The sequence below is a fragment of the Triplophysa dalaica genome, chromosome 6 (assembly GCF_015846415.1).
Source record: "Triplophysa dalaica isolate WHDGS20190420 chromosome 6, ASM1584641v1, whole genome shotgun sequence".
Lineage (NCBI taxonomy): Eukaryota > Metazoa > Chordata > Actinopteri > Cypriniformes > Nemacheilidae > Triplophysa > Triplophysa dalaica.
This window is the reverse complement of record NC_079547.1, coordinates 18879117-18900468: the sequence shown is the minus strand read 5'-3', so window position 1 is coordinate 18900468 and position 21352 is coordinate 18879117. Positions and strand designations below refer to the sequence as shown.

At 38.1% G+C, this 21352-nt stretch overlaps 1 protein-coding gene across 10 annotated transcripts in view; it reads left to right on the top strand.

Moving 5' to 3' along the window:
- The window catches only part of lrrc7 (leucine rich repeat containing 7), an 82027-nt gene that overhangs the window by 53037 nt on the left and 7638 nt on the right, over nt 1-21352 (top strand). For 6 of the 10 annotated variants that reach the window (XM_056749922.1, XM_056749920.1, XM_056749923.1 and 3 more), the window contains 15 exons: nt 4388-4462; nt 4743-4887; nt 4988-5060; nt 5964-5981; nt 7301-7430; nt 7911-8026; nt 8560-8629; nt 10991-11090; nt 11182-11306; nt 12922-13110; nt 13223-13345; nt 15070-15156; nt 16580-16691; nt 17159-17339; nt 19530-21228. In XM_056749922.1, coding sequence (XP_056605900.1) covers nt 4388-4462; nt 4743-4887; nt 4988-5060; nt 5964-5981; nt 7301-7430; nt 7911-8026; nt 8560-8629; nt 10991-11090; nt 11182-11306; nt 12922-13110; nt 13223-13345; nt 15070-15156; nt 16580-16691; nt 17159-17339; nt 19530-21228 — 3243 coding nt within the window. The remainder of the gene's footprint in view (nt 1-4387; nt 4463-4742; nt 4888-4987; nt 5061-5963; nt 5982-7300; nt 7431-7910; nt 8027-8559; nt 8630-10990; nt 11091-11181; nt 11307-12921; nt 13111-13222; nt 13346-15069; nt 15157-16579; nt 16692-17158; nt 17340-19529; nt 21229-21352) is intronic. The other 4 variants (XM_056749930.1, XM_056749921.1, XM_056749925.1 and 1 more) reach the window with 3 other exon arrangements.

Genomic DNA, 21352 nt, shown 5'->3' with positions numbered 1-21352 from the left:
GATGCCAGCAACGTTTGGGTCCAAATCAATGTTCCAGATATCTGTGCAGAGACTTTAATGTGACTATATCGACTGTGGCTGTTGAATTCCAAAGCTGGCATTGTTAGGATTTCTTATGATAATTGCATTGCTCTGTGAAAACAAGGATTTTTTAAATTGTCGCTTTGACACAATGTGTATCATCATTTAGGACAGCAGAACATTGAATAAGTGTTGTTAAAGGGACAGCTCACCCAAAAATGAAAGTTTTGTCATCATTTACTCACCCTCTAGATGTTCTAAATCTGTAGAAAATTCTTTGTTGAATAGAGAGAAAGGTATTTGGAAGAATGCTTGTAACAGTTCTTGGCAACCATTGACTACCATAGTAGGAAAAATTACAATGGTCTTCAAAAGTGCCCCAGAACGGTTTTCTTTCAAAAATGTTTTTCAAGTTTCTTCTTTTGTGTTCAACAGAACAAAGATATTTATAAAGCAATTTTTCCATATGGCCATCAAGGGTGGCCAAGAACCGCTTGGTTATGAGCATTCTTCCAAATATCTTTGTCTTCGTTCATTGGAACAAAAAAAATTTGTACGGATTTGGTGCAACTTGAGGGTGAGAAAATGTAGACAGAAATTTTCCTCTAAGAGCCTCAATAGTTACAAACTTTACACTATAAATTTGTTTCAGATGTTGTGCAATCCCTGGGATCGAACCCATGGTTGCTAGCGCCATGCTCTGACCACTGAGCTACAGGAAACCTTCACTTTCTCTCGATCACTGCACTTTTATTTTGAGCGTAATTAATTGGGCAAAAAAGAGAAAACACAGAAAAAAATATAAAGATTGAACAGTAATATTGTTGATTTCTTTTTTTTATCCAATAGATATCGCATAGATATCGTTATCCTGAATTATTTTGGCCACAATAACCATGTAGTGAAATATGAAAATGTGACTGTAACCTTCCCCTGAATCTCAATATCATGCACATTGTTTGAGGCTGAATATTACTCAGAATTTTTTTTTACTTTACCAGTGTCACACCCATTTGGAATATCCAGGGCACTTTGTCCTTGGGTGATAAAAAAAATACATTGCATCGATGCTTCCAAAGGGAACAGATGGTTTGGCATGGCAGGAAGCGTGCTTTACTGCTCAAAGCCCTCAAGTAATAAGAGAACACCCATCAACACTTGCTGGTTCCGCTGTCTGGACTTTCAATCTGTGTGTGCCACTTCAGGATGGCTTTTGAAATAACGTTTGACCTTTCCTGTTGACTGCTCATCAGTGTTCCAGTAGTTCCACCATGGTTGTCTTGGAATGGTCATGGGGGGATATTTCACGCAAAAATAACAAAACAACAATCATTTATGAACCTCAATGTCATTCTAAACTTGTATAATACAAAAAGTATATTTTGAGAAAAGTCACAGTGGTTTTGTGTCCGTACGATGGAAATCAATGGCGTTTTAGTGTATTTCAGGGAACTATGAGTTTGATCACAGTAAAATACGGATAATTAATGATGATTAACTACACCTATTTTATAAACTTTTATCGGATTCAGCGGACCTAATAATAGCGACAAACTAAATGCACTCGTCCAGCAAATGATCAGCAGATCGTATATCAAATTTAAGAAATATTACTTCCCTGGCCTTGGAAACATAACACTCTTACTGTACAGTACCGCTCCAGAAATTATAACGAAATCAAGCAGTTTAAGTGACGTTAATATGTGATAAAGAAACACAGCAACAATTCGAGCATGGAGACAAATACAGGTTTATTGACCACACTAAAGGGAAAACAAACCGACTAACTAAGAAATAACAAACGCTAACAAACAAACATGAAACTTAAAAGCAGTAAAGAAATGGAAGAAATAGACAAAGCAAAGAGGGGCAGTATTACAAACACATTCACATCTGCATGAACCATCGGAGACAATCTCCTTGTAAAAAGGGTTACGGCTTAAACGCAGCTGTTTAGAATATAGTTTCTATACTTGAATTGGTTTCCTTTGAGCGTGCTTGGACAAGGTTTTGTGCCCGTGGAAAAGTGTTCTAAGAGTCCTGATGGTTTTAAAGCAAGCGGGTGAGTCCGTCGACTTCTTTCTTAGAGCCGGGATTGGTTGACGAAGTTAGCCGAAGTAAACTGCTGGAAGAAAAACTGTCTCCGAAGAGAGAGACAGGTCTCAGGAGGTGTTCTTGAACGGGAACACACGGAAGAGCATCGATTGCTCCGTTCACGGATGTTTTAAGCATGGGGGGTTCACGCCCCTCCAAGGTGGACAATCCAATGCGATGAGAAGATTTTGGGCGCAAAATAAATGTTCTCTTTGTTTCGCTTATTAGATCACTTAGAAGTGTGGCGCTGTAAAACTCTTAGAATGACATAAAATGAGTATGGTATAAAACACATTACTGTGCTATACATCATCTTTCAAGGAATGAAGAGAGAAACATTTAGATATAAAACATGCCGGGATTATAAGTACATTGGCCTGAAGTTTGTACAAGAATGAAAATGTAAACAGAATACAATTAAACACACATGCATTTGAGGTTATAGGCGAGGCCGAATAACATGGGGACAAACATACAATGTGGAGATATAGAGGTATATCCATTTAGAACATTCTTTTGTGGATAAGGAGAAAAGACAGACAATTTCAAGAGGAATGAAACTATTTGCCGCCATATGGTGTACTCGTTGGGGAACACTCCATCCTCGTCGTTGGGACTCCTTTGAAGTCTAAGGTTGGGCGTTAGAATCAATCCTGACCAAACGGAGGATGCTTAAGAGAGGGCAGTTGGATCAGACTTGCTGGCGCCGGTGAGACTCGTGCTTAGAGGTCAGGGTGTTTTACGACGCCCCAAATGCTCACCTTTGGTCTGGCCAGATCCTACAGCGTCCAGTGTTTTTGTGCTTACCAGCATCCTTCTTCTTTTGTGTTCAGAAGTCCTAACTGTTTGGGACATCATGAGGGTGATAAATTTTGTCACAGGTCCCATGAAATCTAACAGCGGCCTTTTAATTTGAGCTCAGCATCCTAAAAGGCTATTTTCCGTGCAGCGCTCTTTGTCATTATAATACATCAGCCTCTAAGATAAGGAGAATAAGGATAAATCTTTGGTAGAAAGACCAATAACACTCCTCAATCCTCAACTGCAGTGTTACTAAACGTCATTTTGACAGGATTTTAATGTATTGCATCATGTCAGGTAATCATATCTTCGCAGTTACACAGCCTGAAAACAACCATTAGTCTCATTTATTACAGCTCTATTGATGTCATGTTAGTCTATTTTTTCTATCTTAAGGTACAGACATTCTGGCACAACAGAGCACTGAAGGCATGGGGCATTTGTCAGGGTATGTGAACCTGCGCTGTAGTGTTGGCAGATGCTGGCTGGTGTGATGCCCTGGGCAGCAAATCGTTTCTTAATTGAAGTCCTTGCTGTGCGGATCATGAAGGCACAGATGCAGCGACTCAAAGGGAGAGAGATGCAGGGAACAACCATTAAGAATTGGCAGACACGTCTGCTACACATAGAAGATTTGGACGTTATCAAACAGCTAATGTAAAAGATGTAATTTTACTGAAATGTTGATGATTTGTAAGCTGAGGATTTATTAGAATAGTCATTGGTTAAGTGAGTTGAGGGATGCACAGCAACATTTTTACATATCAATATCTGTATTCAAGTCATTTAATCACATTATGAGTAACGCACATGACTTACTTTCTTCTGCCTGAACTATTTTACGAGGTGACTAATGCATATACATTTGTATTATGTGAATCGTACAGTTAGAAGAAAAAAGCAATGTGGAACACAAGAGGAAAATGTTGAATGATATTTTTTTCTGTATAATAAAAGGGAATGAGGCTGCACAGTAAGTGACTAACATCTTTTGTGCCCCACATTTTGTGTTGGAAACAACATGAGTGAGCGAGTGATGACGTTTCATTAAAGTAAAGTTTTCATTCTTATGTGAATCATTCTTCGGAGGCAATTCTGAGAAATATAAATAAAAAATGGAAAATTCTTGGAAAATTCCTTAGAACAATACAGGTTTTATTTATCAATAAAACCAAAAGTACAAAAATGTACAAGTATTTTGTACTATTATCATTGATGTATCATTTTCTGAACGTAAAGCTGCTGTGCAACATTTAGAATGTGAAAAGCGCTGCTGTATATGAATAAAATTGACTTGACTTGACAAGTTGTTCCACAAGACCTTGTGAGATTAAATTAATTTATAATGGCACACTGGCTTGAATAATTCATTATAAAAGTACCAAAAAAATCATATATTGATTTTCTGTTGTGATTTTAAAAGAATATATCACGCCCTTGTTGGTTCTGACACCATTCTTTCATGTTATAGCCAGAAGTGCTGGAGCAGATCCATAGTATAAAAGAGATGTGGCTAGACAACAATTCCTTACAAACCATACCAGGGGTAAGTACACGATACAGCCACACTCAATCTATTTGCTATACTGCACTGTAAAAACATTTAGGTTTTTTTGATTATGTATTGCATAAATTTTACTCAATTGATGCAAACTCGTTGAGTTAACTAATATTAATAAGTTGCATTAACTGTATAAGTTAAGGCATCGAGGTAACTTACTTTTTAAAGTTGAATCAACAAAAGAACACAATTTTTTTAAGAGTGTATGTTTGCCGTGATACTGTATTATTTTATAATATCTGCTCTCTGTTGTTTTCTGTTCAAGTCAATTGGGAAATTGAGACAGCTTCGATATCTGGACTTGGCCAAGAACAGGATTGAGAGTTTAGATGCAGATATCTCTGGATGTGAGTCTTTAGAGGACCTTCTGCTCTCCTCCAACATGCTTCAACAGTTGCCTGATTCAATAGGTGAACTTTGTCTTTTTGCTCTTCCAGGAGTAATATTCGACTCTTTTTTATGGATAACTGAAGTATGGTTTGTCTCTATAATCTCAACGCTCTTTTATAGGGAAGTTGAAAAAGTTGACAACATTAAAAGTTGATGACAACCAGCTCACCTCACTGCCTAACACCATTGGAAGGTTAGTAACTCACTTACAGCTCATCCAGTTATAAAAGACAAAATGATCAAGGCAGAACATATTTTACACACTCCTTACAAAGTTCAAAATCTCTGAACGTCCCTCTTTTTTCAATGAACTTTTATCGAAGTGTATTATTGCCAAATAATTGAGAACATAAGCGCAATGTTGAATGATCACATTTCTATGACATTCTATGACATTGACATCTAACTGCAGCTCACAGCCTCAGTATTGGATTTCTCTCTGGACCGCCATCCAGGGTACAAAAATAAAAATTCTGCAGCTGTGCGACTGTCATCCTGGCAGTTTTTCTCACCTCAGCACGAGAAAATGCTGACTGTCAACTTCACTGTGACACTCGGCAATGTTAAAAATGACTTTTCGACTTTCTTTTTTAACTCTTTATCACAGTCTAGACTAACTAACGTTCTTGCTTTTAGTGCATAGGATCAGATACTTGAGAACTTTTGAAAGGAAATTTAAATAGCATTTGTGTCGAGTGAGGCTTAGTTAAAATCTAAAATGTTTTTGGTGGATGTCCCAAGTTCGATTCAATGCAATAAAGGCATAAAACAATCTAACTTTAATTTCCTTACTCAACCCAGGCAAATCCTTTGACGCAAATAGTTTGATCTCTTTTTATGTTTAACTTTAAATATATTTTATATGGACAACCTGACGGGGAATTCTGGGAAGAGGCGTACTACATGCACCACCCCCCACGCTATCATTTATTTTAAAGGGTCACGTTCTCTGCGATCTGCCTTTTTCATTTATCATAGCGGTCACCACTACCTCATTCCTGTGATACTATTCTCCATGCATCTCTCTTCTTGGTTTGTCATTGCTCGGTTCTGTGTGTTGTGTTAACCAAACATGCATCTTAAATGGGCACCTCAGTGCACGTGGCAAAATCGGGTAAGTAGACCAGCAAGTGTTTGTATTCCCCACACGTCTGCCACAGCATGTTTATTTAGGCAAGGGCATACCTTTGCATCCGTATCTGGCTTAAAGAGACACGATGAAAGCTATGCATATGGCGAGCCAGCTGGAGTGGTCTGCTTAAACAAATGTTGCACTAATGACCCTACTTAGCCTAACAGATATACATTGACCCCTTCAAATTAAAGAAAAAATGAATTAAAACACGATAGCAAAAGGTGCAAAGACATTACAGAGGTATGCAAGTAAAATTACTATTTTGGTTATGAATAAGGTGCGAGCTCCAAATGTAAAACTCAATTGGCTCAATAAACACTGTGGCATAGATCATTGTAAGTGTTATTAACTAACAACGGGTTTGCTTGAAGAACCCGTATCTCATAGGCTGAGAGAACCACCAAAAGTTTACAGCGGTTTAATGTATTAAGTTCATCATTAACCCCTTGAACGTGTTATTTGTTAATTCATACCTGTGTTCAGTGGAGATAACGGTTCAACTTAAATTCCCATTATCCCCAACCAAAACTCATTTATTCGGCGTGATAAACGATATGAGCCACTGACACTGTCTTAAATATTTTATACGGACATTGTAATCATTTAAATGAGATATTTGAATGTGTCATCTTAAGGGAACAGTTCACCCAAAAATAGAAATTCTATCAAAATGTACTCATCCTCATGTTTTACCAAACAAGTTTGCCTTTCTTTCCTCTGAGGTGATCAAATGTGACTTCATCTATTCTATATCATGGCTTAAATGCAGACTAGGGCTTTCAAGCTCAATAATGACACAAGAAAGCATAATAAAAGTTTATAGTAATTCTTAATTGCTATGCTCACCACATTGTTGCTAAAAGCCATTGGGTTGAGTTGAAACACAAAAAGTGATAGTAACCTCATTTTTAGTAGTTTTTGTCATTTTTGAGCTTCGTTTTCATCTGGAAAAGAGAGCCCAGGATATCCACTGGAGGAAGAAAGTCATTCAGGTTTTGAACAACACGAGTAAACGTTGACAGAATCTTTCATTTTTGAGTAACCTTTCCCTTTAATTCTTTGGTCAAAATGTTGATAAGGAAATAACCTTGACTTTAGAACTTTAAGTCTTTTTTGTTTTAAAGACGTCAAACGTTTCATTATGTTTATTCTGGGACAAAAAAAGTCTTAAGCGGTTGGCCTTAGAAAGGGTGTCACTTGATGTATACATTATATCATCTCATAATATGTATTCAAGAGGATTTAAGTGACCTTGCATAACTGAACACTCCTCACCTGGTTTCTTTTTCAATTGCCAGTTTATCACTTTTAGAGGAGTTTGACTGTAGCTGTAATGAATTAGAATCCCTGCCTCCCACCATTGGCTACCTGCACAATCTTCGGACATTTGCAGCCGATGAAAACTTCTTGACTGAGCTGCCCAGGGAGGTGAGTACTAATGTTCTTCGCCTTCTGAGAAAGAAACAAACAATAATCATTAAAAGTATATCATCATCTGCATATTTTGCCCCAAAACAGCAAAGTCAGCCAAAATAGTCTTGCTGGAGTTTAAAAGCAACTCCGTGGCGCTGGCAACACAGGTGCCATGGGTTTTATTCCCAAGAAACACACAATATGAATTCATGTAAATATTTTCATCCATCACGTCTCTGCTGACTTAAAATCTTGGTTACTATGGTGATAGCTATATTCTCTTCTTCATGATAAGCCATTATCCCTTTGAACAAACAGCACGGCCAGAATCTGTAAAGCCCAATGCCTGATGATGTCTTGCTGACCTTCACGTACCCAACTGGCTATATTGACAGATTACAAGAGTCATTTTACCTGAGATAATGCTGATATCAAACAAAAAAAGCTGACAAATTACAACTTACAAGAGCTATCATGTCCTGTCCTGTGCTGCAGATTGGAAACTGCAGGAACGTCACGGTCATGTCCTTGCGCTCCAATAAACTGGAGTTTCTGCCTGATGAAATTGGACAGATGACAAAACTACGTGTTCTCAATCTGAGTGACAATAGGTAACACCTGATGTTCCTTTAGGTTTTTGATACACCCTCTGCACGCATTTAACAACTGACATTTATTGCACGCCATATACAATCTTTTAATGAATAATATATGAGACGCATGAAAAAGGCTTCAAAGTGCCTCTTCAAACCTCTTATGTTTGATGATACACTCCTCATCTTTTTATATAAAGCTTTGAGGATGGTGTTTATTATTTTGAAAAATGCCATAGTAATGGGGGATGGCATTGGAAAAGTGCCCGGCATGCCCACAGGCTAATTAAGAAAGCTCTTTATGAGATATGCAGACAGTTTTGATGCTCGGACTGTGATTTCCTACAAGCGGAGTCATTAAAGTTAACTAAGACTTAAGACGCCTCACCATTAGAGTACCTGAGTTAATGGGCTATCTTAAGTGGACAGAATCACCCAAGGTCTTCACAACATTTTAACTACACAGAATTAACTCCTCCCAGCTGTCTCATTTGACTTTTTAAATTCATGTTTTGCCTTCTTATGAAATGAAATTCTTTCTCTTGTTTTAGGTTAAAGAATCTTCCCTTCACGTTCACTAAACTGAAGGATCTTGCTGCACTCTGGTTATCTGACAATCAGGTTGTTAAATGAAACTTGTTTTCGCCCGTTGACTTTGCAAAAAGAAAGATTTGGAGAGGTTTACGAAATAAAATAAAAAAGTGGAATCAATTAAAAATAAATAGACCTTTGACTAGACCAACTAGTTTGAAGAGATTATCATAGCACATAAAAAAGTTCTACAGCCCTTTTCACAAATTTCATTGCTGCAAAGTAGCAAATACATTTTATAACAAACAATTGAATCTGTAATAAAAGAAAAAGAACTGGAAGATTATTAAATATATCAAATACTGTACATTGTTTTGTTAAATAGCACATAGAATACATCAAAGTAACTACATTTCAGCATTCTTGACCATTACCAAATGTCTATTTATTTAATTGTTTGTTTATTTATTTATGTAAAACAGTTTTTGAAAAGTGTGATTTGTGTCTTTATTTTAATGTAATAGGTTTAATATTTGTTATCTAATGTAATGACATTCATTACATTTAAGTGTGACATAAGTGACAAAATAGTTTTCACAACCACTATATTTTAGTTAAAGGTTTTAGTTAGTTTAAAGGGGTCATATGACGCGAATACGTGTTTTTCTGTGTCTTTGGTGTGTTATAAATTGGCCATGCATGTATTAGACATGATTTGTGGGAACAAAGATGCATTTTTCTAATGCAAAAAAGCGAATGCTCACCCAGGCCCGCCTCATGTAACCACACCCCCAAAACTCTACGTCAGTTCGTGGACCACGTGGTATGATTTGACTAAGACCGCCAAAATGTGTATGCAAGTAAGGTGGGCGTACCTGTCAGTACAATTGCGTTGGAACCTGATGTTCTAAATATGGCAAGAGGCGTTACATTTCCGTCACATACTTGCAGTATTAAACCAATCACTACCCACTGGTTAACTGGCCAATCATAGCACTCCTCGCTTTTCAGAGCGATGAGCTTTGTCAAATATCTGCGCGTTTCAGAGAGGCGGGCAAAGACGAGATACAAACATGCACGATATATGGAAAAATACAGCTTTTTTTCTACCATAAATTGCGTATACACATTGCATTACATCGAAAAACAAACAATGATATTCAAATGAGCTGCGTCATATGACTCCTTTAATGTATTATAATGTCTTATTTTCAGTATCTATTAATAGTAGTGGTGGGCATAGATTAATTTTTTTAATCTAGATTAATCTAGATTAATTCCAAAATTAATCTAGATTAATCTAGATTAAAATGGCTCATTTGAATTCTGCCGAAGGCATTCAGAATATGTGTGCTACCCAAATAATGACTAAAAGTAAGTATTTGAGAACGAGTTTCTCAAGCCAGGTGGCGCATAAAACCAGGGGCTCATCTCCTGTTTCCAAAATGCATCACAAACTGCTTGAGAAAGCTGTTCTACTATGATTATTGGTGATGAAAATTAAATTATGTTCAATAAGATGAACTTGTGTTTACTTCCGCAATAGCTAAGGGATGATTTCCGTCTAGGTGGTACTTGAGACTGGAAGAGCTCCTACAGTACATTTACATTTAGTCATTTAGCAGACACTTTTATCCAAAGCGACTTACAAAGAGTGAGGGAGCAACAAGCGATATGTCATACAGGAGCCATAATACATTAGATCTCAATACAAAGTTACTGGTTTCAACTAAAGCTAAACCAGTACCTGTTGAGAGAAAGTGTTTTTTTTAAACCAATTCCGCATTGCACAAGGTGCAAACAACCTTAGTCTTGCGATGTTTCTATTGGGAAGCTTCTTAAAAATTAATATTCCCTGAAGCAAACCCGGCGGCTTCATAGCTGCATCCATGTTAGCACGTCACGTTTGATGCGGTAATTTCACAGTAACGTTATGTTGTGTTCAGACCAAACGCGAATGGCGTGTCAAGCGCGAGTGATTTAAATGTAATGCAAAGAGCCCATAGACCTACTTGCTGCGCGAATCGCGCGAATGAAGCCCTGGTTATGAGATGATGAGTCGGCTTCTGCTTCCGCGAATGACGCGAATCACGCGAGTTGAAAAATCTCGTTCTCGCCCCGTACAGTGCAGTTAAGATGATATACATCCGCGCTAAAATATCAAGGTGAAAGTCATCATAGCTTGCGTAGTATAGACCCAGCTCCCAACCCAACTTTGAGAATAGATTAACGGCGACATTTTTTTTATCGCGCGATAAGAGTCTCACTGCGTTAACGCCGTTAACGCCGTTAACGGCCCACCACTAATTAATAGTAGTGGTATTTTTTTTAATAATAAACAATTTTAGTTGCTTTGCAACAATTACAATTGTGAAAAGTGCTACATAAATACAATTTGATTGAATTCAAAGTCCAGTTATAAATGTAACACATTCTGTTTTTGTGGTTCAGTCCAAGGCCCTTATCCCCCTCCAAACAGAGGCCCACCCTGAGACCAAACAGAGAGTCCTCACCAACTACATGTTTCCTCAGCAGCCCCGGCATGACGAGGGTGAGAATATATCAACCGTTTCCCATTTCTTCTCAGATTGTTCTTTTACTGGATTAAAACGTGGGATGGACGTGTGCTTTCATGGCTGCAGATTACCAGTCTGACACTGACAGCTTTAATCCAACCCTCTGGGAGGAGCAGAGACAGCAGAGGATGACTGTGGCATTTGAGTTCGAGGATAAAAAGGAGGAGGAGGACAACTCAGGAAAAGTGAAGGTACACAGTTATACTCACTTATACTCAACTTCATATATACTTCATCTTGGTGCTCTTTATGGTCCCAGAGGTTGATTCTAGAATTTCAGTCTTACAATATGAACATTTCAGTTAGAATTATTATCATAATTATTGTAACGTGTGTTCTGGGCCTCAAATCTGATTGGACGAAATTAGTTCTAAGAGTGCCGAAGTAGGACCACAACAGCACGGAAACACTTTGCTGTTTTTTATCACTTTATCAGTATCATCTCAAGGGTTACTTTTGCAGAGTTATTGATTTTCTCAGTGAACATGTCACAGCAGATGAAACTATTCACACACACTCAATCGCTCTTTCTCTCACACACAACTTCCTTGTTACTTCAGTAACTTCACAGAAACAGTCTCAGCAGTCGTCATTGCTAGTCCTCAGTCCACAGCACTAAAAGTTGAAGAAGCACTCATGCAAATACACTCATATCCCCACTTGAACTCAACTTGCAGCTTAATTGGCCCTTAGGGTTTTTGTGGATGATAAAGGTTCTCTGTGCACAGTGGTTTTTATACTGGGGGGCTCAATATGTATCCAGGGGGGGCACCATTTTGTCTCCAAAAGAATTTATGTGGCAGTATTGTATAACTGTATGTTTTTGGTTCAATTAAAATGTTTAAGATCATAAGTCTTTATTTGGGGGGCCAAAAACCAAACTACACAAAAAAAGTTTGAAAAAAAACTGCTTTATGGAACCATACAGCCAGATGAAGAACCTTTAGAGAACGTAAATGAACGCACGCTTGTAGTATTCAACCAATCACTACACACTGGTTAACTGGCCAAACATAGCACACCTCGCTTTCAGAGCGATGAGCTTTTTAAAAAATCTGCGCGTTTCGGAGAGGCGGGGCAAAGAGGAGATACAAACATGCATGGTGTGTGGAAAATACAGCATTTTTTTACCTTAAATCATGTATACACAATGCATTACATCTGAAACAAACGATAATTAATACATCATCCCTGTTCTTCCAAATCCATGGATGTCCAAATTTGCTGTTTGCCAGGAAAAAAATCTAAAACACTGTACTTTTTAAATGATGAAATACTCGGTTTTCAAGCACTTTTTAATACTTTTTGTTTGTTAGATATTTGCAAAACCCAGTGAAAAACATAAAGGGTGACTAATAGTAATGATTTATAGCAAGAGATAAAAATCCCTGAAGGTCTCAGGACAGCAGCAACATACGAATTAATTCTTATTAATAACAAAATATTCATAAAACTATGAGCATTCTACTTGTTAAATAAAAAAATCTGGTAATTAAGAGCAACAGTGTGTCTCTTCTGTACATTATCATCACGCAATGATAAGCTGACATATTGTGTGCAGTCAGGAAATCAGATTCCCCTCGACAAAATCAAATCACAAGTAGTAACAGGATGTAGTTGAGATCCATGTCAATACTTTGAGGTCTAAATGTGTCTCAGCTGACCACTTGTGATAGTTATCCAAGAGCGTGGTAAATAATCTGTTTATGGTTATCTGTCATATATAAAGAAAATTCCTTTTAAGCAGATCAGAAAAGATCATATTGCTTCCTCATGGACTAAAACCACTCCTGTCTGGCTCTGCAGGTTGAGATTAATCTCAAGCGCTATCCCACCCCATACCCAGAAGACCTGAAGAACATGGTAAAGTCAGTGCAGAGCCTAGTGGGTAAAACTACTCACCCCCTCAACACTGAAAAATGTTCTTCGGGGACCAATATGGAGCTTCACAGCCAAGACAAGTACGAACACAAGTGGCCCATTGCTCCTAAGGAGGTAATGCTTCATGCTTATTTTACTCATCGCTTGGCTGGGTTCATAATGTAATTTGGCTCAAAGTGAAGAATCACAGTTTATTCTTTTAGAAGTCATTTTATCTTCTTTTCAGCTGACGGAACGAGAGGTGAAAGACTATTCAAAACCACAGATTTGCGATCAAGGTGCCATTCTTAACACAGCCATTGACATCCCAAATCGCAAAGACAAAGAGGATCTGACAGAGAGTTCAGAAGTATGACAGTTTTTCTATATTAATTTTGTCACAAATGCTCTACATGAAAAAAAAGAATCGTTTCGTCATTGGTAGGACGGCTAAGCAATGTCTTGAGGTTGCCCAGTTCACACTCCCCTTTATCTTTCATATTCACGGTTTTAATGCCAAGTTAGTGTAAATAGAAAAACACATATCTTTATGATATTTGCATCCTTGGACATTATGGTGGTGGGGTTTTTTTATGAATGGAGTGTTGTGTTGTGTAAAGGGTGTTGGCTGGGCCTGGGGAGATGAAATACATAAAGATCATTGGAAATGTTTCATCTCTCACAGGCCATGACATATTAAAGAAGAAATCGTAAAATCCAGTTTAAAACATAGTTCCTCTGCATCCATGCTGCTATTAGATAAAAAAATATAATTTCAAGTTATTTCATTTAAAAAAAAAATGTAATTACAAAATGTAATATTTGTTAAAAGCAAAAACTTAAATTACTTATTAATTGATTTGATTTGACTAGATTCCATTTAAATAAAGGTCAAAATGTTCTTTCTACAAAAAGCGAATTATCTTGACACACTAATCCATGTTTGTAGCTTTCTGTATGTTGTTTACACAGACTTGAATTTGCACACTGACTTTAATATAATGGACAGTTTTTCCAAATAAAACTTTATGGCTATAATAACATTACAACAATTTGCTTCACTACCAATTAAAAATAATAATGATGTAGTTTTATAGTTATAATAGTTATAGTAATAAAAGTCATAATCATGAATAAACACAGATGCAAAATTAAAGATAATAAATTAGAAATTAAACTTTATTGGAAAAGTGTAATAAAATGTTCCTGTATTATTATTTTTTTGTCTATTTTTATAATGCATTCAACTAAAAAGAGTGGCAGGGACCCATGACCTATTTCACAGCGTGACATGTACAAACCGGAAGTAGGGTACACGCTCTAACTCCCTTCAATACACAAAACAGTTGCGTAGACCAGAAGTTAGGCATGTAGCGCTCCCTTTATGCTGATTTGTCTAACATATCAGACCTTGATAATAAATAAATCACTCAAAAAACAATGTTTTTGTAATGTTTGTTTTCCCTATTTTGCATCTCCCATTAAACCATAATAAATCGGACATCATATGCTACTTTTGTTTTTGGTAAATAAAATGAATGCCTGTGAGAAAACAAGCTGAATGAAGGAATGAATTCTCCCTTACTTCCGGTCTCTGTCGCCATTTTGTGAAATAGCCGTATTAAAGGAAACAAAAGTAAAGGTCAATCTGAAATGCCGAATACACTCAGTGGATCTATTAAAGGTTCCCATATGAATTCAGGAAATTAATAAAAACATAAAACAGTTAACTGAAACATACTTCAGGCTTCGGTAAACTACACTGAATAAATAAAAGACACAATCCCAGCTATAATCATATCCATTCATTGACACCAGGCTTTTCCTATGTTTGCAGTAGTTCTTTGTTTAGAATAGCTTGGTGTATTGTGTTCATCGCAGCTATGCCTCACACTGCTTTCCCCCCATGGTCTCAGAGACCCCCCCAGCTAAACTCACTGTGAATCTAAACATTATTATCATTAGGGTTATTGGGACCTTGGGAGTACCAGTGCCATAAACGTCATGTTCTTGCACATTCTTTTGTTTCTAGACCATGAGAATCCATTTTTGTTTGTTTGTTTGTATATATGTATGTATGTTTGTTTTGCTTAGATTTCTTTACATCGCGCCGTTCCCAAGCCGCAACAGCCAGAGAATGCGAGCCTGGCCGTTTCTTCCTCTTCCTGTTTCTGCCTCATAGTAAGTGGCTGAGAGACAGCAGAAAATCAGCTGAACACGAGGGGTGGCTCATTCAACCGCCTTCAAAGCACATTTTCTCAAACACCACCATTGTGGGTGAAACATTTGATAGTCAGATATTTGTTTCAGTAAATAAGGTAAAGTTACATTTATAAATTTAAAAACAGCCCAACCTTTATTGAGTTCTCTGTATTTTTTTATTGAAGCATCAACTTTGTTTCAGACTTTTCTCATATAGAAAATCTTTACAATTGATGTAATCTAAATAATCTGGTTATTTTTTATATTGAAATCTCTTTAGTATGTTAAGATCCTTTCTGAGCTCCAAATGACAGATGTGAGATCAATAGCGTCTTAACCAAATACACATTTTGTTTCCGTTTAATCTCATTGCTTTCAGAAGAAACAGTTGAGCTTTTTTATTTTCTGTGTTGTGAAAAATCAGTTCCATCAGTTTCCACTAATACGGCACGTACGGTACATCAAATGGTCCATCACGCGGAATTTAGTTTACAGCTCACGTATTATATGAAAGCATCACCCTGCCTCAAAATGTAGACTTTCACAATGACAACAGTACAACATTGTATTGACCAGTGTTGAGAGAGCAATAATGGGAAGAAAGGATGATGGCAGAATGGAGAAATTGTGGTATTATAAAACAATTGGTTTGCGAGTTCCCTTTTGCTCTGGTGCCGGTTGTGTGAGCCAGCCTGCTGATGTACAGTCAGGTCTGAGAGGTGTGAGTTTTGCTTAGACAGCTGCTGAGAGGTGGAAGCTTCTGATTTGCTCCTGTGGGATTTGACTAGACATGCCGGGACAAGGCATGTGAATCATAACAGTCTGTATATTACTAATGATGAATCTCAACTTGATGTTGAGGTGTCAGATCACACTCTGCTACTCCTAATACAGTTCTCAGCTTCAGTTTGGTTTAACTTTGAAGTCATATCAGGCCAGCGTTTGTGTTTCATAACCATAACTGTCACTGTAAGATAATAAATGGTAGGAAAATGCTTAAACATTCTGACTTTGTGTCTATACATTTGCATTTTAACAATGTCGTTTTTTTCAAAGCAGGTTTCATATTCAGACTAGGAGAGTATTTTAGGCCAAAATATTTATATATCTTACACTTTTAAAGTTTTGGATCATTTATCAACTAAAGACAGTAAATTATCAACATTTGTCAGTAAAGCTGAGGATTTTGATATAAAAAGTACTTGATGTGACTTCAAATTGGAATGCAAAGATCACACAGTATGTTTAAGTACTGTCAGTTTGTGTAATTCAGTCAGTATTGGTGTTTAAATAAAATAAAGAAATAGCAGGAGAACCCTCACCTCACTCCCCTTTGTGTCTGGCTTCTCAGTTATTTTGTGTAATTTGTATTTTACTGAAAACTTGACACTTGTTCTTCCAGGACTCCATGGGAGGCTCCCCTAATGATATCCGAATATCTGACATGAGACCGACTCTGGTGGAGCCGGCGATGTACAAACCAAAGGTTGTGTTACTGGGCAAGGAAAAAAAAGGTCAGTGAGACACAAAGCCTATAGAAGTTAAACTCTTAACTCTTGAAAATTGTTTTTTCTCTGTCTTTTGGTGTTTTGCTCATCAGCTTTATCAGGGCAGAATGTTAAATTGGTAGTTTGAACAAAATGCTAATTCTTCCAATTTGTTATTTTTCAATAACTGTCTCTTAGAGTGATATTATTATCTTTTAACTGAAATCCCTTTTTTTTGTGTGTGTGTTTATAAAAAAAGTGAAAGAGTACTGAAAATTCTGTTTTGTAGTTCCAATTTATTGTGCAATGCAATAAGCATCAATGTAATAAGCATCCCATCTGTAAGTCCCTTTGGATAATGAAGAAATGTAAATGTAAGCAATTAAACACTATAGAATAATGAAGCACAATATTCGGGGTTTATGCTCTGACAGAAATAGAGTCCTTTTTTGAGCATATGACCCATTTAAAACCCTTTTTTAAATTGTATTTAGAGTCCACAGATGAATCTGAGGCGGAGAAAATGCATTGCATGAACAACAGCGGCTCATCTGCCACTTATTCAGACTACTCACCGTCCCAGGGATCATCTGGCTCCTCCAACCCACCTGGAAATGTCAGTAACATGCAGAACGCTGGGAAAGAGGGTCCGACACAGACTCACTGGACCAACCGGTTAGTATCCACGACTATTGTTAGTATCCGTGATTATTATTGGTTCATATATATCAAATAATACTAATCTGTTCATCAATATGGAATAAAGTTGTCCAGTTTATTGATATTTGGGTGGCCAAAAACGTATTTTATATATGAGGTGTATTAAACTGGAGTCTTGCAGGAATTATATTAATATCTCTGCCTATAATTCAAACAATAATCCTTTTCAGATTCTGATTTTAGATATCTTTAATGTCTTGATTGTGTTCCAGTGATGAGATAAGATAGAACGAAAATTTACATATAAAGATATTTCTCCTAAGACAGAGACCCAGAAATTTCAAATACAGTATGCATCTATTTATGCGACTGTTTTTATTCCCAAGTTCATACTTGAATGATACTTTATTGTTTTATGTAAATACAGAATTTGATTGCGGTATATCTTTATGTGGTTCTTTAGATTCAGCTCTATTTTAGACCAAATCTCAGGGACACAGAATCGAGCATCTCTTCACAAGTACAGTATGACATCATTTTAAATGTCCAGTTTCCATGGATAAATTGATATGAAAGCTGAAACACTACAGAGCTACTTTACAGAAACTGATAATTGGATCTGATAATTAGTCAATTACTTGAACTCAGACTGTCCCAACTGTGTCTTGGCTCATGAATATTAAAGCTATTTTGTACCTTTTTTCTGATTGTGGCTTATCTGAATGTTTGGAACTGTTTAGTGTATCACAAGGTGGTTATGTTCTAACTGATTTGCTAAAAAGTGGACAATTTGGTAGGGGATTAACCAAAGTAGGAGTACCATGTACTATGTGCTCTGTTAGATGGACTTTCAACAGTGTGTGGAATAGAGGCATTTTTACAAACAATTTAAGGAAATCCTTTTCCTTAAAACTTAAATTATCATATTGTATAGTTCATGCTGTACTGTTCAAATGACTAAATGTATAACTTTTCATTAATTAAAGGTCTAATGCGTAATTATTTTGGAGGATCTATTGACAGAAATGCAATATAATGTCTTCAGAGGTGTACAAAGATCTTACATGATGAAGCACAATGTTTTTATTACCTAAGTATGAGCTATTTCTATCTACATGTACCGTGGGTCCCAGTGAATGGAATTCACCATCTTGTTTCTACAGAAGCCTTAAACGGACAAACTGCTCCACAGAGTGCGATTCCCAAATACGTTATTTCTTTGGAAAAGAAGCGAAAATCTGGTAAAATCTTTGTCCGCTGAGAGCCACCGTAGTGATTTGAAAGGGAGCCGTTGGTTGCAATTCACAACCTCACCACTAGAAGCCGCTAAATTTTATACACTGGACCTTTATCGTTCACACCTATGCATTTGGCAGACGCTTTTATCCAAATCAGACTTGCATTGCATTTAAGTTTACATTTAATTATTTCTCACTGTGCTCAATCCCCAGGGATCGAACCCATGACCTAGACATTACTAGCGCCATGATCCTACTACTGTGCCACAGGAAAGCATTAATTACAACTGGAAATCTATGTCTGTTGCTCTCTGAAAATCTTGTTATTTAGGTACAGCATACTGTTAAAGAACCTCAAAGAATCACTAGCATACTTGCCTATGTTGCAGAAGTACAGTATTACATAAGCAACATTTTTATAAAAATTAGAAATTTGATAAGAATAGCTGTTCAACCACCGGGATATTGCTTAATCTCTAATACAAATCTTAATCTCAGCACTTTATGTAATTTAAGCATAAATTAGATGACGTATATGAAGAGTTGTGGAGGCACAGAAAAATGCAATTTGCAATGTTTGGTCCCCAGCACTGTACGAATGAATAAAATTTGTATGCATCAGCTAAAACACATAACACAAAGAGCAAAGAGTTCATTGTACATCTACTTAGTCAGTCATAAAAACACATATCTTTAAGAATGCAGTTCTGTCTGGTAACCGGTAGCCTATTTAATTTGGGCTCTTATACTAATGTCAAGATTAAGTCCTAAGAAGAAATGAACAAGGAACTAGCGAGTTTAAGATCAGACCCTATACATTATCACTATTGCGCCCTTGAGCAAATTACTTTAACCCAGCAGTTAGTGTACTGTAAATCATTTTGGACGATATGCATGTCCCACATAGCTGTTTCCAAGTACTGTTCTGATACATTCTCTAATGTGTTTTGTCTGAATATGTCAACAGGCTGGCTCAGTCTTTCCCAAAGCCCATCGAAACAAAGCCCCTTCTCAGCCAGAGGGAAACACCTCCTTCCAGTACACTGCAGCAGCGAGGTGAGAGGCGGCCTCTCAGCGACACCTTCGACAACTGGAACAACGCCCCCCACTACGATAACACAGGTTTCGTCGCAGAGGAGACGGCTCTTGACACCCAAGGCAGCAGTGCTGGAAACCCCATGCTAGGCTCAAAGCCCCGGAGCGCCTCAGCCTCACACGGGCGACGCCCTCTCATGAGACAAGAACGTATCGTGGGAGTTCCCTTGGAGCTCGATCAGACACAACACACTTTCCACACAGTCCGCACCACCCCTGAAACTGAAGTGCCTGCTCCCTCTAACCCATGGCAGAACTGGACGAGGACTCCCAGTCCCTTCGAGGACAGGACGGCTTTTCCTTCCAAGTTGGAAATTACTCCAGCAAACAGCCCCAACCCTGACCGTAAGGATTTCGAACAGGAGATGGGAGAACTTCCCAGTACTTTTCCCTCGAATAGAGCATGGGGTTATCTTGACTCCACAGACTCGGGGATGGGACGAGGTCATCCCAACATTTTTGCACACGTTCAGAGTGGAAAAGAACCGATCAAAGGAGGCACATTGGTAGTAAGCAAGAGCTCCGAAAGACTTTCGCCCATGATGAAGGAGGTAAAGGCAAAATTTAAGAAGTCGCAGAGCATAGATGAAATAGACATGGGGTCGTACAAGGTTTACAGCATCCCATTGGACAGCTACAGTTCCAGCATAGAAAATCAAGGAAGCGTTGATCGATCGGACCTCTCTATGCCCATGGAACAGAGTATGTCCAGGAGCCAATCGGCTCCCATGCTGGATGATGATCTGGATTGCTACGGTTCCAGCAAAAGCCTTCAGCAGAAGCCCGCAATTCCAAAGAAAGTTTACCATTTTGACCAAAGCTTCAACCCGCAGAGAGCAGACAGGAGAGTTCCTCCACCCTTCCCCAACACCCCCGAGTACATTAACCAACCCGGCAAGACGTTGCCGAAGGAGCTCATAAGCCCAAGAGGCTACAGGGGCTATCAACCAATGGACCAGATGTTTTCATTTCCTCAGGCTGCAGTCACCGACGATGCTGTGAATCACCAGCTCTCTGTTCAGCCCCAGCGCTCCAGGCCGGGCTTCTTGCGGCGGGCCGATTCTCTGGTAAGTTCAACGGAGATGGCATTATTCCGCAGAGTAGCGGAGAACCACGAGCTACAGATGGCAGAACACTACCAGAACAGGCCTCAACAGATAAAGAGCATGCTGGAACAACAAAACAGCTTGTCCAACATGGCAGACACACAGTTCCACAAGAGGAACGGTAGGTATGAAGATGATTACTCATCTTATCAAGAGCCCAAAAAGCCCATCATGGGTTATCCCACCAAGAGTCTGACGCAACGTCGCCCCCTGTCTGCACGGAGCTACAGCACAGAGACATACGGGGCATCTCAGGCAAGACCAGTGTCTGCCCGACCCACCATGGCTGCGCTGCTCGAGAAATTGCCTTCGGATTATAATCTTAGTTCATGCACTGAGAAGAGCCCTGAAGCTGACATGAAGATGAGACCCGTCCCTCAGAAACCAGAGGACATGAGTTCTAAAATGCCAATAGATTGGAGACAACAGCTGCTTAGACACATAGAAGCCAAGAGACTAGACCGGGTGAGTAAGCAAGATTTACACTACTTTGTTTACTTTTGTACCGTCATGTAAGTTAGCTTACTTTTCTGTCATTTTAAATAACTACACCTCTTAATGATTGTTCTAAAAGTAAAGGCTAACTGAA